This window comes from Taeniopygia guttata, chromosome 3 (genome assembly GCF_048771995.1).
Source record: "Taeniopygia guttata chromosome 3, bTaeGut7.mat, whole genome shotgun sequence".
NCBI classification, from domain to species: domain Eukaryota; kingdom Metazoa; phylum Chordata; class Aves; order Passeriformes; family Estrildidae; genus Taeniopygia; species Taeniopygia guttata.
In genome coordinates this window covers 104,953,725-104,972,843 of record NC_133027.1, presented here as the reverse complement: position 1 = coordinate 104,972,843, position 19,119 = coordinate 104,953,725, and the positions used below count along the sequence as shown (strand labels likewise).

At 37.7% G+C, this 19,119-nt stretch overlaps 1 protein-coding gene across 26 annotated transcripts in view; it reads left to right on the top strand.

Moving 5' to 3' along the window:
- The window catches only part of ESRRG (estrogen related receptor gamma), a 391,934-nt gene that overhangs the window by 274,724 nt on the left and 98,091 nt on the right, over window positions 1-19,119 (top strand). For all 26 annotated transcript variants that reach the window (XM_072927564.1, XM_072927572.1, XM_030269131.4 and 23 more), the window contains one exon: window positions 6,499-6,615. In XM_072927564.1, coding sequence (XP_072783665.1) covers window positions 6,499-6,615 — 117 coding nt within the window. The remainder of the gene's footprint in view (window positions 1-6,498; window positions 6,616-19,119) is intronic.

The window sequence follows — 19,119 nt, the reverse complement described above, 5'->3', positions numbered from 1 at the left end:
CTTGAAAATTGTAGTAAGCATTTAGATGATTTGGGAGTAAGAATGAGCATCCTGATTGGTGCGTGGCTATTTTGAATCCATCAGAAATACTGCAAAAGAGATGTGATTTACACTGGTAAATGTAATGCTAGTGTACTAGCTGGTACACTAGTATGTGTCAATGCCATTGTAATTAGGTCTGGATCACCTTTTGTTATAAACATCTCTGAAAGCCTCCAACCCACTTAAAAATCTGTCTCGTTTGAAACCAGAGACATGAGAAGTCTCAGCTAGCAAGTGATTTATGTTTATGTTTGTATAACTTTTTAATAACCTTTCTTTCTGGTGTGAAAATAATTCAGTTTGCAGCTTTCCAGACTGAGATATTCTTTGTGCTTATAAACAAACAATGACAACTGCCCATGCTATCATAGTAGAATGTATCAAAATTGACCTAGATAAAATACCAGTAGGGACCATATGTAGATAGTTCAATCTTTCTGACTTGAACAGCTCTTAAGGGACTACCAGGTAGCAGGGGATCAGTTCTCTCTGTGCCTTCAAAGCATTGACTCTCTTTTAAGGTGACCTCAATGCCCTTCATTTCTCTTGAATAAGTTGAGTCCAGGGGGATTCAAAGGTAGTTGGGCCCTTACAGATTCAACACCCCCTAATATCAGCCAGATACTGAAAATTATGGTGACTTTTTATGATGCTGGAAACCAATCTACCTAGTGAGAGGCTGATACAAAACTGTCATGTAGTCAGAGTAGCCAGCATCACCTTTACATTTTTGCTTTAAATCACCATGTTGCTTTCTAAAAATTAAAAAAAAAATTTGCATGTTCTAAATATGTTTTTGTTCTGTAACACAGTACACTGAGTTCTTCAAAGCAATTCAACATAGTGATTTCACTAAAAATGTACTTCTAAGCTGTTCATGTCCCTCTCTCAAACACCATGTTTAAAAAGTAGCTGCTCCTCCTTAGTTACTTACTTGTAACAGAAAAGGCAACATAAGCAAGAGATGAAACATAAGCCTTCATACATGAAAAAATGCTTGAGACATTTGGGAACCAAATTTTTTATGTTCTGTAACTATGTCTTCTGAAGTCACCTGGTTAAAAAGTTGTGAATACAGCCAATTTTAGGCATAATCATCTCCAGATGACCTGTAGCAGAATTCAGAGAGCTTTCTTACAGTATCAGGTGAATCTGTCTGAGGATTTGTCAGGCAAAGCTGGATTCAGTTATTTATGTTCAAATCTGACCTCATTCCATCCTGACCCTACTTCTGAAACCTTACCAATGTGGGTACTTTTACATGTGAAAATACTTACTCAAACCTTAATTCAGCTAAGTTTTGACTGCAAAGTAGGGAGCAGAGTCTGGAAGAACTGAAACTTTAGCTGGAGAGAAAATATTTTTACTTTCCTCAGTTCAGCTTCATTAAGAGAATAGATTTTCAAGTCTGGGACTTTTTCTCTGTCCTTTTTTTCAGTTAGCCTGTTACTCTTGATTTCTAAGAGCTCCTCATTCTCAGATTCTCAGGAGCTATTCTTTTCTGTTCTGGTTAGATTATGTATAAAGGTGCAACCTAACATAGTGAAATTCACTCTCTGTGCTAGCTTAGATTCTCCTGTGTCTCTCTTTCTAAGAGTTCTCTTTTATTAAGTCCCAGAAGACCTGCGGCTGTAAATCCTGGCTACTTCCCATTTTCAGAGTTTTGATGCATAGCAATGCACAGACAAGCAGGTGTATTCCTTCAGATCTGTCACCCAGGAAAAGAGAGCATGAAGGGGTATCTGGGGTAAACCTCACTGCAGAAAAACTTAAATCCAGTTAAGCACTAGTCTCTATGAAAAATGCGAAGACTTAATTTTTGAAATGCAAGCTTTTGGAAAAAGAGGTATTAAGTTACAGAATGTGAAAGAGAAACTTTGGGAGGAAAATGGAACCTTATTGAACGGTAGTGGAGTTTCATGAACAGAAAATTACTACATTGAAGGAATATTGGTTCATTTGGTTTTTTCTTTCTTTTTTTCTTCTGAACCTACCGTCCCACACAGTAAAAGTTTTGATACTGATATCTTCCTCTTGCTTTTTAAAGTGGCTCATGGCTATTCTTTCCAAACACATTTTCACCCTGCACTTAAGTCTTCCTCATAGCTTTTACTTGTCCAAGGATTTTCTGAGTATACTTCAATAGCTTGTAGCAATCCTTTTACATCTTTGGTGTTATAATGTCTAATATTGCAGCATGAAAAAAGGAAATAAAGCTTCTGCTAGGACTTGATGTCTGCAGCTTCTATTTTTGTTGGTATTAGTGGAAGAGAGACGCCTGCTCCAGCCTGTTTCCAGAGCCAGCTTCTGCCTCTCTGGGAGGTATCTGGGAGGTTCTGAAGTTATGAGTGTTGATGACAATAACTTCTAGCAAGGCAGGAGGCCCAGTGTTTTCAATGACATCTTCTTAGCTGTGGTTCTTGCTTGTCCTGTCACCTTTAGTGTCACTGTCAATTCTGTGCAAGAAATGGCCAAAATGGTTTTGAGAATCTTGGCTAAATCCACTCAGTTGCCTGACTTGTAAAGGTATCAAGTAAGTCCCTGTACCACAAAAATTGTTCTTTCTTCACTCCTCATTCAAGTAACATCCAAACCTCATCTGTGAGGTAAAAAGAAATGGTACCTCGGCCCATTTTTCCTGAGCTGTGTGTGAAGATGTGACTGTCTGAAGCACGTAAAATTGGAGAGCTGGGTATATGGGGTAAGTTTTAGCACCTCACCTGCTGTCTCAGGATCAAATGGCATCATGTTTTCAGTTTTTCAACTGCTCTTCGTAAGCACAGTGTTTTAGAAGTATTTTCACATCCTGCAGCTGAGGTAATAAAATTTAACAAATCAGTAGAAAAAGGATCTGGTTTTAAATAAACACTCCTCAGTACAGGAAGAAAGAAAAGGGGCTTAGGCTGGTATAAATCCCATTATATTATTCTAGCACAGCAAAATGTCTTTGGGGAGTGAAGATTTGACATATATTTTTATTTTCAAGCGTCATACTAATTTATATTACTCAGCCCTTTAACTGCCAAACTGTAAAAGTCCATTATGCTACTGAAAGGAATATACAAATTATCCCCTGGCACTTTAGGCAGGAGGTTTACATATATGCTGTTATTCTATCAGCCAGCTAGCTGCACGATTCTATTAAGGAGTAAGTGAGAAAATTATATTGCCTGCAAACTAATTGTACAAAAGACTCTGAAATAAGTAATCAGAGCCCAGTTCTTTCTGAAAACTAGCCAGGAGATATTATAAATCACTCAATCACTCTTGTCAGCCCAGTGTAAAGACCCCGAGCTGCCATGTTGATTTTGTGCACTGTATAACACAACTTCCTCTCCAGCTGTTGACAGGACTGGGCAAACTCAGCTTTTTACTCTTCCTAGCTGCTCAGTTTCAGCCTCCAGCATCTTGAAGTAGGTAAGGAATTGGTAGAGATTCCTTCTGGATCTTCCTCTGAAATAAAATGCAGATCTGAGTATCTTGAATGGAAATTCATATCTAGAAGTAAATAAGAAATTATGAAAGCTCTACTTACCTGGATTGTGCAGTGAATTCAGATTTTTAACAAAAGTAAATCCACTAATACTTGGAGTGCTAGGTAAAATGCATTTTAGTCTGATATAGATAGCCACTGCATCTACACGTGCACTGGAGACAAAATGTTAATTCTTTGAACCCTTACTGCAATGTAGCCACATTCTAAAATGCTGGAACACTTTGTGGGGACCAGCTATGGTCATTGGTAAGATGTGGATCTTTGTTTATATTCTTGTAACTTTGCTGAGCTCGTTGGAGGAATTCTTTGCAGCATTTTCCAAGTTCATTTTACAGCACCAAAAATGAATATTGAGTGTCAGCTGTAAAATACAAGTCATTAAAGAAAAGAGGTTTAAATTGAAAGGTGATTCCCCCTGTAAGCTAAAATCCTAGAATCCAAGTGACTAGAATAATAGCTCCTTTTAACATTCCTTAGGTGTCAAGAATTTGCAGGAAAAGTAAGTTACACTGTGCCTGCTGCATACTGTTGCATAGTTTGCAGAAATGTGAAATGTCAGGGTATGGATTGGAAGTGTCTGCATAATGAAATGAACACTCTTGCATTTATTTTTCTGGTTCTGAGTGCTACTTCTTGGTGTTGGCACCTGTACCTTTGTATCTTGGGACAGAATCTCTTCATACAGTGAAAATGTTCCACCTGCCCTGGTAGAGAGCATTGCTTCCTGAAGTTCTCTGTTATAATCTTGATCTTGTGTTTTGATCAAGATTGTTTCTGACCTTGTGCAAAGGTATCTTTGATCTTGTGCAAAGCATTTCTGATTTCCTGTTTTTTTTTTTTTTTTTTTTTAAGATAGGGACAGTAATACATTTATTTCTGTAGTATAATGAAGTTCATTAGATACAATTTGTGAAAGCTTTGAAGGTCTTCCTGTGTAATGGTTGTACCTTTCTAAGAATGCCTTGTTAGAAGGAGAGGATAATGTGAATCCTTTTTTAAGCTTATCCTTACCATCATTTTTTACCTATCATTTCAAAAGTGTTATTTCCTAACTTTTCTAATAAGTATTGGAAAGACCTTTTGCAGGGACTTTTGTACTGAATTCCCTATCCACCATATCCTTCAGTTTCTTAAATAGCTTTCTCCACAGCAGCTAAGAAAGGGGGAAAGGACTAAATTGCTTTGACTGTTGTCATTAGCATGCAGGCATACCAAGATCTGTTTTACTCACCAGCATTGCTAACCCACTCATGCAGCAATGTCCAGGGGGAAGAAAGCCAGCACACGCCTGAAAAGGTTGTGCCAAATGTGCTGGTTGTGTTGGCAGAGTGCACATTTTGCCATGCAGATCTCCTTTATCATAAATACTTAACCAATTTTCAATAGATGTAAGTGGTTTAAGTATTACTTCCTGTTGAATTAGCAGTTGCTGAGCATTTGAGTCTTTGTGCAATCCTGCAATCCACTAATGTGATATTTAATGAGGAGACATCAGTCTGGAGAAAGGTAGTCAATATAAATCAGTGTTTACAGAGTGTGATTAACTCTGAAATATTTCATCAATGCTGTGGTCCCAGGCAGACTCTATGCTAATTATTAGAACCTGTGCATGTTTCAGGGGACTTTGATGGACCTCGAGTGCAGCAAACATGGAGCAGCAAAATTGCGATTATGCTCGGACTGTCTCTGATGACAATTTATGCATTTGGTGTGATGACCTCTTGCTTCCCAAGAGGGCAATAAACAGAATGCATTTTCATTAAGATACTAATGCACTTTATCACAGGGGGAAGGGGTTAGAAAATAAAGAAATACCTTTAAAGCAAGATGTGACAGACTTATCGGGAAGATGCTTTATTTAAAAGTCGGTTTCCAGTGTAACTCCTGGCTGTTGCAAAGTCTGTCACAGTGGATGTAGTGTTGGGCTATAGGATGCATGGCTGGGCAGATGAATAAGCTGAGCTAAGCTGTTTTACGAAAAGTGCAGTGATACTAGGGCAAAAGAGAACAGATGTTCTCGCATTTGGACTTGGATACACAAAGATGCGATTTTAAAGAAGTAAACTACTCATGTATTTTACTCATTCATTTGCAGGCTTCTATGTTCTTTTTTTTTTTTTTTCTGAGGAGAAATAGTATGAATTAAGCAGTAGCAACAAATTAAAAAAGAGACTGCTTTGCTCAGGAGGGCTCACATTTAAGGCTCAAGCTTGTTGTAGGCTTTAAGGGAGAAGCAGGGGCGCAAAGGCAAGGATCTCTTCCAGTTTTTGTTATTGTGACAGCTTGGCAGGATTGATCCTGTTCCTGATACCTCTTAGTACAAGAACTTGGTTGAAAGTATGGAGAGAAGAGGAGATGTCATGGAGCAGAGGCCTGGCTTGGCACCTGTAGAACATGCTAGATGTGGTGGTAACAGTCCTGGTGAGCCCTGCCTGATGCTCTGTGCCAGCTGTAGTGGAAGAAAAAAGGTGAAAGTCCATAGTACCTGTTATAGTTGATTATGCAGTAAAGCAGTCCTCCTTTTGAATTTTAGGCCAAGAAAGACTAATGAAATTGGCTAAAAAGGAAAATAAAGAGTACTCAGAGAAGGAGCCTGAGCCTGTGGCTTGGTACAGAAAATAAATGACAAAAATTCTTTCTTCTATCAGCAGGAATAACATACATAAAGAATTTTGCTAGGGACAATATTTGGAGTGAGACACAGACTCACATTAATTGTGGTTTTGTATATATTTTTTTATAGAGACGTCAAGATTTACAAAAAAAAAAAAAGGGGTGAAAAAACTTCATCTTTTAACTCAGCTAATTATTTTTACTTGAGAGGCGTTTCCCTTCTGTAGCGCTGCTTACTCTTGGTACATTCCAAAGTGAAATACAATGCAATTGTATGAGTACTTTTGTGTATGTGTTGTGTTGGTTAGTCAGTGACTCTGAACGCCTCTTCCCCTGTTCCATCACAGGTAACATAGAGTACAGCTGCCCAGCAACGAATGAATGTGAAATCACAAAGCGCAGACGCAAGTCCTGCCAAGCCTGCCGCTTCATGAAGTGTCTAAAAGTTGGCATGCTGAAAGAAGGTAAGACTGACCACCTCAATCTGTATCTCTCTGCAAACACTTGCTGCAACTGTAGGGCAGTCAGGAAAGAAGAGAGACTGGTGAGTGTTCTAATCAGTTATTGCAAAGGCTATTTTCATATGTACTTGCTCTTTCTGACATCTGCTTCTAAGCTATCAAATCATGCTTTATCACATAGAGTTCATCATCTTGTGTAGTACAGCAAAATGCACCTCAGCATTTAATCTCCTTCAGTAAGTAACTGATAGAATAACCATCAGAATTCTCAAAGATTTATTTCCTCCATTCCTTATCCACTGTTACTCTGTCCCTGTTCTGGCAGAAAACCAAAACACATACTGTGCATTTATTTAGTCTTCATTCCATCAGGAAAAATGAAAGGGTTACTTCTAAATTAAACAAGTATTAAGTGTTTTGTGTGTGTACTGAAGTTACTGTAACTACACTGGATCAAAATATGGGATGCAGAAGAGGAGAATCTACCCCCCTTTTTTTTTCCCTAAAAGCGTCCGAGGACCTCTGCCCCTCACTGTAAGTATGTATTGAATGTTTAAATTCATCAACTATATTCTGACGATATTGAATGCAAGAAAATATACTCAAGAAATGGTGCTGTCCTACCTGTAACCTGCTTCATCTATGTTACACAAAGAAGTGATTCCTCAAATCTTGGTTGCCTGCTATGCACTTACATTGCTGTTAATGTATATGCAAGAATACACTTGTAAGTGCATGTATTACATGCATTGTTATTTTAGGGCACTGTCACCACCAAGAAAGATGCCGTGGACTTCTGAACTAGATAAACATTTGAAATATAATCAGCATAGTGTTCTCTTAAGTATTGTATCCAGTGGAGAGTACTTTGTGTTAAGCAACCACTTCAAAACAACCCTATGCAATTTTGCTTGGTCAGTGCTTGGAAACTCAGTTTTAGTAACTGATTTTTGCAAATGAGTTGGTGGTAATGCAAAACAGGGTAAGTATGCAGCTATTGGGGTAAAAATCCAAGAAACAGCATAGACCAGTGGTGAGATGATGGGCAAATCAGGTCTATCACGTACCTACAGACATATTCTTATTGGATTATACTTACTAAGAATAAACCTTGTTCTGTGCTACTGCTTTGGCAGATGCTATGATCCTGTGAGCCAAATCCTGCTGTCCTTAGTCTTACTTGAGCAAAACTCCTGTCAGATTCGATGGAGATTTTGCCTCAGTAAGAACGGCAGGATTTGACCCTCTCTTCAGTGGTGATCCTGAGTTTTTCTTGCCAAAATGCTCGTATAACTGACCTCTAGGAGCAGTACCTGAAAGTGAAATTATGAAGCTTAGATAAAATGTAAAAATAAAGGGATGGCTGGGGGTGGCACATTTTGAAAGGGACTGTGCTGCTTAGTATCTTTTTTATTAAGAAAAAACACTGTATCACTACTTACCTAATATACGGATAAATGGAGCAACTTCTTTGAAAATGAAACAGTGCTACCAAGAGCACATACAGGTGAATTGATTTAATCCTTTTCCTCTAAATTTTGAGGGCACTATTGTGCATCCATTAACATATATTAAAAAAATCTAGGCTGTGTGCAGCTTCTGGGACTGAAAGAGGAAGTTGTCTCCTCTACAAATAAGTAATTATCTCAGCAAATTTGTGTGCAGATTTACTGTTTCTGCATACAATTTTGTTAACTGAGATAATTGAGTTAGATAATACAGATGTACATTGTGAGTAGTAATTTTTTTGTTTGAATGTTCATTGTCCATGGATTCAAATCATTCCCACAAATTTTTTTAATAAGAACTCCATGAATTTTCTACCCTAAAAGTACATACCTTTTTCTAAATGGCAAAATAACTAATTACTTTGAAAAGACAGTGCTGTTTATCTACCACCTATTATAACAACCTGCAAGAACCTATAAGGGCATTTTACTTTTTTTCCCCCTTTAGTGGCCACTTTTTAAATCATACTGATTCACAGCACATTTGTAAGACTGTACTTTTAGTAATTTTTTTTTTCTTGTTGAAAGGTAGTTTTAGAGATGGGTGTTGTTGTTTTAACCTATGGGAAACTCTGGAGATGACTTTTTGACTTGGACCACATCTTTTATGTACAGAATTAAGGAAGATATTATACTGACTTCTTTTGTGTGTAAAGTGGTAAAAATTTATTGATTAGCATGGACTTAAAATAAGCTGAAATTATTCTTGCTGTATCTCAAGTGTTTCTTTATGTACAGACAAGGATTTCAGTCCCATGCAGCATGTCAGAGATCATGCTGCAGTAAATCTATTCAAATGTAAACCTGTTCAATTCAATTACCAGTTTATAATAAAATTTGCTGCTGCAGCCTCCACGTTTGTCACAGCAGTCTCTACATGCTGATGGCACAGCATGCCTGGAAATTGACAGCCTAAATCTATTTACAAAAAAAATTTAGTTGCAGACCTGAAATAAAATCAAGTTTAAGCAGCTTTGAGAGGAGCATCACATTCCTTATAAGAACAACACATCTGCCAGGGTGCATCTTCTCCAGAAATCTTACCTTGTTTGTAGAGAGTTTTCTTGTAGAAATTTATCTTTAACAAACAGTTTTAAAGTGCAATCCAAAGTGAAACAATTATCAGATATTGTGCTTCCCTTCACATTGGAAAGGACTTTACTACATTGTCATTTTGTGAATTGTCATATGAATTTCATGGTAGTAATCACAGTGGCTGGAAAAAGATTCTGGGTTTTAGCTTGGCTTGTAGGGCAAGGTCCGAAAACCACTTACAAGAAGTATATAGAGTGGCTTCCTTTCAGCATCTGCATGTTGGATCATTTATGTGACAAGAGAATGGTGTTTTTCATCAGGCATCCAGCGTTTCTCTGGGAGACCCGGTGCTAGGGTAGTGAGGCTGTGTTTTAGGGTCAAATCCTGGGAGGGAATTGGATTTCTGGTCACATGAAATACAAGGTGGAGCAGGCATTTTCTGTGCATATTCTCATGGATGTTGGTGGGGCTTAACCAGCAGCACCTAGATCAAGATTCTTAATAATTTGTAAGATGTGGACAAGGAGCCAGAGAAGGAATTCTACTGCAATGTCGTGCTGGGCTGGGCTGGAGTGGGATTGAGGCCCTGGCTGCATCTCCTGTTGAATATAATAAAAAAGGTTGTACAGACTGATCTGGAGGAACACATCATTTTGTTTTAGCCCATGGACTATTACTTGAAAACATGAACAGATCTATGGATGGCTTTTGAGGATGTTTTACTTCATACTGTAGCATTCAGCAGAGGCTGATGAGCTTTTAGGCCCAGGACAAATATGAAGGTGTTGTGTTTTCATTTACTTTTCTAGGTAAGGGTTATTAGCAGCAAGGCAGAATACATTGCACTCAAAGAAGAAAATTTACATTTTTCTATATTTAATTTTGTGTCAGTGTTACAAAAAAATCACGTTTTCAATTACCACAATTGATTCTTCTACTGAAATGCAGTTTCTTTGACTGCACTTATGTTTTGGTGGATTGTCTCAGATTCATGAGAACAGATGAAACAACATTAAAGATTCTTGTATAGTCTAAGGGAGAAACTTTTCAAATACATCCCTTGAGATTTCTTGAAATAATATTGCAATTGTTAAAAGGGTGCAGGGAGACATGTACAACAATTTGCCCTTTTTAAAAATGAACATTTTTAAGACATCCAGTAGTTTACAGTTCTGTTGGTTTATAATCTGTCTTTTAAGTTTGGCCTTTCAAACTCTTTGGAAGCTAGTGATTAGTTTGCTTCAGGTGGTAGAATTAAATCTGTGTTCATGTGCAAGATTGGGTATTTTGGCTATTTCCCTTTTCAAACAGCTAGTTGGATTGAGAAAAAGGGGTTGATTTTTTTTTCTTTTCTAAGACGAAAGATTGAATGTAGAACTACATAAGATTGTATGGGCAATCTTAAGTAGATATTTGACTTTTTTTTTCCTCTTGCTAGGTGATCTGAGTAGAATTCAACTTCTAATCTTTAATTAGTTCTATATGCCTATTAATAATATTTGTGAGACTATTTACTAGCATATGTTTGTGGTAGAAGATATTATTCCAAGTTTATTATAGGACAGATCTTGCTCTGAAGAGCTTCCTGTGTGTAATAATTCCTATGGAGTAATTATTCCAAAATAAAATTACTTCTTGTTTCAGATGGAGCATTTGTATAACTGTTTTTACCAGAGGTTATTCCATGTGTTTTAATTTTTCTCTATAGAGTTCTACCTACCCCTGTATTGTAGGGAGGTTAAAAACGACAGTTCAGAGAAGAATCTGTTGAGTGGCACTAATGCAGCTTTTAGACCATCTGGAATACTGTATCCTGTTTTAACTCTCACAGTTCTGTGCAGTACTAGTTCGTATTTCTTACAGGACTGTTGATACCAAAACATCTCCCATGTATCTCGCACTTCTGGTATTTGTGTGTTTTCAGAATTTGTTATGGACTGTGTGCAGTGGCCGATCTGCATTGCTTATTATTTGAGAAAGTCTAGTTCCTAAATGAGTGATACATGGGTAAAAATGGAAGTCTATATTAAAAGTAAAGTATACTAAAATAAAATGGCATGGGTTGCTTCATGTAAGTATGTTTGTATTTTCCTTAGGAATGGATGGTCTTTACAAATTATTATCAGTCACTTGGTACCCAGTTAGAATAGGCAGAGTAACAAAATTCCAGTTTAATTAGTCCTGCTATTACAAATGAGAAGCCAGATCCTCACCAAGTATTAATGGAAGCTCTTAGAGCTGTGTTAGATTGCTGCTCATTTGGCAGGTTTAGCAATCTGTGCTATGAGGAAATCAGCAATATAACTTTTTGTGTCTGTGAATCTTCACAGTTGCTTGTACATGAGCCATCACTCAGGCTCTAAAAATGAACAGAAACTCTCTGAGCTTTTCATCTGGCGGTGCTGACTTGAGGTGTGTCCCTTCCCAATCGCAGCAGAGCAGTTTGCGTGTTGTACTTGCACTTCTCGATGAGTAGCCCTCCACACTTCTCATTCATTAGTTTGCGTGGGTTTTTTGAAAATTCATACAGGCACTCCTAGAGACCTCAGCATCCCTAGGGAAATGGTAAGGCAGTAGTTAGAATCTGCTGTGCAAAGAAATTCTTGACTTGTAAGTGTTTTTCTTTAGCTGTGATCTGAAGAAAAGCAATTACTGACAGTTTTAAAAATGCTTGAACATTTTAGATGCTCATGTAATGAGCCAGAAGATTATTACACATGAGTTACACTTTTTCTGAACATGCTAAAATTGAGGGTCTCTAAAATATTTTGATTCACACTTTGAGAGATTTCATTACAAATATAAGAATACATTATACATACCAATAGAAGAGTACATTTTTAGAAAGAGATATGTGTATTTTAAAGCACAAACTACTGAGTTTATTATGGAAAGATTACTGTGTGAACATCTTTGGCTTGTGTTAAGCAGCAGATCGGATTAAATTATCATATTGATCCTTTCTGGCTTTGACAGTCTATGAAAATGAATCCAATACAGCAAGGAGAACAGGCAGCTAGAGTTTGTCTTACGTAAAGAGATGTGTGATATGCAGAGGAACAGATTAATGGATTCTCTCTCAAAATAATAAATAAAACTAAGCAATCTTCTTTATGACTAAAATTGTGTTATCACCTATGATTTGAGGGTAGTGAAAAAGCCTGCTTAATAGGATTCCTTCTAACAACATCTCTTTTGAAAAGACCTGTGCATCAGACATTGCCAAGGTAAATTTCTCTTACAAGTCTAATACCATTAGTCTGCCAAAATGAAAGCAGAAATTATTGTGGATGAAGTTTTAGTTTCTGCTGCCTTTAGAAATCAGAACAAAGGAAAGGAGAAAGCATTAATGGTATTCAAAGAAAATATTTCTGTACAGGATGACAGTTAATAGAGCAGCAGTGACCTCAGTGATATTTCTTGTGCTCTCTATCGTAATATTACACTTAAGGAGCTTCTCCATTAATGCAGGATATTAAACAAACCTCCTGTGTTATAACATCAAGAGATAACATAGTGTGTCTTCTGTTGATGTCTCAGCTCTCTTCTATGTTTCAGTGTATTATAAAGGAGTTTGGTTTCTAGTGCAGATATTTTTTGAACTGTTTCTTTTCCTCTCCTATTCATTCCTTTCCCCCTTTCTTTACTTCCTTCCCTATTCACTCATTCTCCCCTTTTATTTTTCCCTTCACTTTTATTTCTTCCTTTCCCTTTTTTCTTTCCCCCTTTCCCTTTGCACTCCCTTTCTTTCTTTCATTCAGCATGTGCTTGGATTAATATATACTGGGACCTGTTAAATCTCCTTGGAAACAATAGAAGCTAATCTCTAAGTGCTGTTGGTGTTCATAAGTAGGCTTCTTTGCTCCTAACCAAAATGTGACCTGATAGCCCAGTTCACACATTAAAACTGACAGCCCAATTTGTCTGCCCTAAAATGCAGCTCATGACTATCCACTCTCTGTAACTGATGAAGGACAAACTATTCAACTTCAAGTTAGTGTTTATAGTCAGCTCAAGCAACTAGCATTTCTATTAATCCACTAGAAAAATACCCCAGAAAAAGCAAATATTAGGGATGTGGATATTTTCCTCAAATCACACAAAAGCATCTACAGCTCCTACCAAGTGTTGACCTCCTGAGAAGTTTTCATGGTGCTTGTGTTCCAGTGCTGTGCCACTCTGGTTTGTGTTCTGTCTCTGGATATGTTGGGGAATAAAACTGATATCCCAGGAGTTCACTGGACTTGGTCTTCAAATAAAATATCTCTCTTTCTACGTAAAATTTTGTTTTACTGTTGCCCATTTATACAAATGCTCCCCTTGCATAAAAGAGAAGTTATGAAGTGGATGTGGAGAAAGCAATATTGTTTGTAAGTCTGAGTTTGAGAACTATTTACATTTCTTGGCTTTACACAGATCCGTAAGTGGGGACGTTTTTGTGTTAACATTTGCAAATCTGAGGTCAGAGCTGTTTGCTGCCTCACTCACAGCAGCTTCCTTGAGATTAACTGTTAGGTTAGGTCTGCTCACACAATCGTTGCTGCTGAGAATCCCAGTGACAGCAGTTGTTTGCAGGGTCAGACAAGCAAAGAATACTTTCAACCTAAAGTTACTTTGTACTTTTGTTAATGAGTTTGGAGGATTCTGAATAGGATTAAATTTTACTGCAATTTTCTTAGTGCACATACCTTACATACTCAGAGTCGGAAGGAGTAGGTTCTGCAGTTTCATGAGACTACTTAAATTACTACTAAAAATTAATCACTTTATACTAATATTTTCTCATCATAATCTGAGGTGGTTAACTGCACATCCTCGTTTGTCATATTTCTTCTCTGGATCCTAAAACAAGGAAGCAGTATTTTCTAGAAAATATTCCATTGTCTGCAAAGCATGTTTGTTATGCAATATTAAACATTTGCTTATGCACTGGAAGCATAGTGACAGTAGTATAAGAGACAAATCTGAAGGATACAGGACTTTTCCCATGATGTTACTGACAAGTAGCTGCCTTTCATTCTTGGTGTCTGCCACCCATAAACACATACATCAAATGTGGTACTGGCCCTTATTGCAGAGTTCTTGAATTCTTGCACATGGGTCATGCCTCATTTTAAATAAATCTCATTTTGTAAAGAGTAACAACGTAATTTGTATTCTTCACTGCTTTCTGTTTCTGCTGTGCAGATTCCTGTACATCCCCTGCTTGGGTGGAATAGGATCTCTGGTAGAGGTGCATTTAAGGGTAGTGCATATCCTTATCTCTAAAGTGCCACTCTGGAGCCAGCCTTTCTGGCTATTTTGCTCAGCCCTTGCCTGGGTAGCACTTGCAGCTCCTCACTAAGACTCTGGCTGTGTAAAGCCTTTGTCAAAACAACGGAATGTATGGTAGGATTATTTGGGGTGAAGGCTGAAATGATGCAGATGCTGTTAACTAGAACCCATGTGGCAGGTGTACAGGCAGACTTCTGCCACTTGAGATGGATTGGCACTGAAAAGCTGAGTGGCTGAGGAACTCTCGTGTCCTCTTCACTCAGTCAAAGCAATGAATGTGTTGAGAAACAAGAAAATTTCCACCTGCAATTGTTACATCTGATCTCATATAGTGCTATCCCTGAAATATTTCACACTTCTAAATCTCTACTGTCTTAAAAAAAAGAAGTAGAATCAACGTGAGATTTTAGACATTACTATAACCAAGCCACAGTCTTCTCTCTGACCAGTCATTGCCCTTTTACAAGCTGAGAAGTTATTGCAAGTGGCGAGCCTCTGCCAGTTCTACTCACTGAGTCACAGGAATATGAAGTTGGAATATTATTTCATTTGGTGTTTATAATGTGGCTTTTGTGGTTGAAAGTCAGCAGGCTGAATTCTGAAATAAATGTGATCATCTGGAATGAATTGTCTCTTTGTCAGATTTTGCCATGCTTACTAGCTATTCTAATAATAGATCTCATCTAACCAGCTTTTTCTTTTTTTTTTTTTTTTTAATTTTCTTTCTTTTTATTGTTTTCTTTTCTTTGGGTATTTATATGACAGAAAAGGGAAATTATGAGGGGAGTCTGTTGTGCTCACAGTAGTTGCTTAATATAGCTATTAATCTTTATAAATGAAAAAACATCGTTTTATTTTAAGCCTCAATAGTCTTTTATTAGATAAATTATTCTGGAGAAAGTCAAACACAGCTATGTTAAATGTATGCACTTACTGAATAATATCAATATTTTCCTTTTTGCTCTTTATTGTTCCAGCAAAGTTAATACGTGTATCTGTTTTTCTCTTAAGCATCTGCTTTACGTCTCAGGATCATCAGTTATAAGATGAGAAGTCAATTTGATTTACAGTTTTAGTGTAGCAGATCCAAAATCAACATTCCATACAACTTGCTTGCATGGGGTCTTACTGCAGTCCATGTTAAAACAGGTAATTATTAAAATACTTAATTTAGAAAAATTGAAATACTTTCTAAAAGAAAGTCTGCGTGATACTGTCCCTTAATAAGCTTAACTCCCTTTAGTCAGCAATGTAAAAATTACTTCATCAATGCCCTGTATCTAATACTCCTTTCAATTCCATGGGTCGGTGACTTAAGATGAGCCACGTCTTTTGTTCTGATCTGAATCAATCACTGAATCAGATCAGTCTTATTTGTTCAACACTTGTACAGCCACATGTTGCTTTTCATGACAGTCTGCCAGATAGTGTTTACAGTGGTCTCCAGCATCTGAAGTTCCTATGCTGTGTCTCATTTTCATATTTTCTGTAGTTCAATCCAAGCTTTAGAAGTGGGCACCTGAGATTTCATTGCATGGTCAATCTCAGTGGATAACATTTGGGAAGAGTATCTTGTTCTAAGTTACCAGAACTGCATTTCTGGATAGGAAGTGGTATCAGTTATGGTTAGATTACTTAAGAGATGGCATAAATGCACTTTGGATCCAGACTGACGGTAACCTGCATGTTACTGTTGAAGTGCTAAGAGAAGTCTTCCTCTGTATTGATTTTTCAGGTCACAAGCCACTTCCTGGTTTCCCTGTCAAACTTTTAATGACAGCTCCTAAGTTTCCAATTTGAAGACAGAATAGATTGCTAAATGTCAAAAAAAGGAAAATGAATGTTTCCCTTTAAAAGTAGCAGTCTGTTTTATAATACCAGTTTAAATGCATTCTTGCTCAAAGATGTATTAGGAAGTTTCTGTTGAGTTATAACTCAGGTGAAGAATTAGGCTGAGATAATAAGGGTCTGAATAGGCTCTTCCTTCTCAACAGCCCTCAAGAACATCACCCAAAGTACAAGTCTCTGACTGTATTTCAGGCAAAAAGAAGCTGGAACACCTCTTGAGTCTGGTGTTCACAGCCACAGTCTTTGCTGGTCTTCCATCTGCTGGAGTGTGGATCCACATGGCCGTTGTTGATCCTGCATGAAATACAGAGGGATGCAGTAATTGGACAACAAAGCCACAGAGTAGCTAAGATGACATAAGATCCTTCTTTTTTCTCTTTTTATCTTCTGTCATTTTCATGACTTTCTATTATTTTTCCACTTCCAAACCACTATTGTATCAGAAGAATGCTGATGCAAAAATAGTTGCTGTGAGCACATATCCTCCAAGCAGATTTTTTTTTCTGGCCAGGTGGGAGAGAGAATCGTGAATTTCTTGAGGTTTTTGGTAGCTGACTCACTGTTTCGTGAGGACTAGTCAGGCTGAATGACTGTATTTCTTCTGGGAATCCTGGTATTGCTGGAGATATCCATCCTGGCAGAATGCTTCAGCTCATCTCCAATTAAAATACTTGTTATGGAAGTATTCTTAAACACAGCTGATTAATGAAGTTAGGAAAAACATTTGAATGCAGAGTGTTAAGGCTTCCAACATTAGTGTTTCTCACTAGGGAGGTGTGTGCAATGAGAAAGCATTTGGAATGTTAGCAATCCATCCCATTTTGTTTAATTTGTTTTCTCTGATTTCCTTTTTTAATGCTGGTTAGCTGAAATAAATTCTTTTTCCCTCTTCACTGTTCCCTCCCCCTTTATGGAATAGCCCATGACACGTGCCTGTAAAGTGGCTTCTTGGGAATTTGCAAGTCTTTGAATGTGTTATCTGATTAAAGGGATGTATGTGTCTTTAATTCTCGTCTGCAGTTTCACCTCTGACCCCATCTGTTAAAGTGGAAAGGAGCTGAGAGTCAGCAAAGTCCCAGATTCAACCCAGATAACCTGCAGTGTGCACATTTGAATGCTTTAACTCCTTGGTTGCCCCTGAAAATTACATACTTAATTAAGTGACAGATTTCACTGGAAAATGTGGAGGGTCTGAGACAGGTGAATTGTTTATTTTGTTGATGTGCTTATGGTAGGATAATTTAGTCCTGGGTTTGCCTTTTCTTTAAAGAAGAAAAAAACAGAGGTGTGGCATAAATGTGTGTAAGGTCTTGTTCACACGTGTGTATTTTCATTTATGTATTATTTTAATAGACCAGTTTTTTGCTTACAGGAGTGAAAAGTCAAACCCCCATTTCTACTTCCTTTTTGAAAAGGAAGCTGAATTACATGGTTGGAAATGATGTTGCAGTTTTGGGTGGGATTTTTAAATACCCCTGAATAAGGCAGTAGAAGTAATGTCATTGAAAGATAGAAGTAGATGACACGAGGGTCATTTACATTATATTTTGTTAATATTGTGCTTTTTTGCAGAACAGTGTAATTAGGGCTTTTTCTCTGCTTTACAGATAGATATCATAAGTGATGAGAATTTCCCACTATGTTTGGACCTGTGGGTGTTTTGATTTTTCCTCTGGTCATTTTCTTTTCTAGCTTTCAGACACTCTTAAAACTGAAAGGATTTTCAGTATCCCAGATCCATCCCTGTTCTCTGAAAGCTAGTGCCAAATTCTTCCCCCACTTACATCTGTTCAACTTCGGTGGTTTTACTTATGCTATGTGGCTGTAACAATGCAGGATTTGTCCTAATCTGCCCTTTCTTTTTCGATGGAGAATATTCACACTCAAAATGTACGTGAACACAGTAAGTTGAAATGCAAATAGAAAAAAACGTATGTATTTTGTGTGTGTGTGTACACACACATAGATAAACAGCACACAGATAGGTTTGATAGTATATCTACTGTACATAATATTGTAAATGGTATCTTGCTGTGCTGGAATCCAGGCAATATGAGTTCAGTACTAAAGTGTTCAAGTTGCACCTGAGCTAGCTGGAGCCTGCCAGCCTCTGCAAGCCCACTGAGAGCATCTGTCTCGCCACCACCTTGCTCACGCTGTGTCCTCTGCAGGCTCTCCGATTCTTCCGACTATGAGCATAAATCATCCACCTGTCAGGAGCTCGAGCTGCCGGGATTATGCAATGCCTGCCTTCATTTGGAGATGGTGTGAGCAGAAGATTGCGGCAAATGGTTTGCATTCATTTTAACGCCGCTCCTGCATCTCTTCAGCTTTAATGAGGGTTCAGGGTGGTGACAACTCCCTGAGACAATGAAAGTCCTAGAGACCCAAGCTTTCTTTGTACATTTGTACGGCCTAGTTTAGATTTTTTTTTTTTTTTTTTTTTTTGGCTTTTTTCCCCCTCCCTTCCCCCATGCAGCCCCCCCCCCCCCCCCAAGAAATGAATGGCTTGAAAATTGAGGCAGAGAACTGGTACTGCACAAAGCCAGCTGTCCATAGCTCTGCTTTTTGGCCTTGTAATACTTCCCTCCAGCTGAGCAATGAAGAATTTAAAAATCAGTCATGTTTAATGTTGATTGTCCATTTGTGCTGTCTAAAGCTGCATAATGCCTAGATGGCTTCACTTAAAAAAAATCTGTAATAATCCTACCTTTGCATTTTATTCAGTTACAGGTGTATCAAATTACATGATCAAGGGTGGCATACCATATTGTATATTCCAAATTTAAAACATAGATCCTCTATATTAAGGTCTCGTTGTATTAACAAAATAAAAAATAGA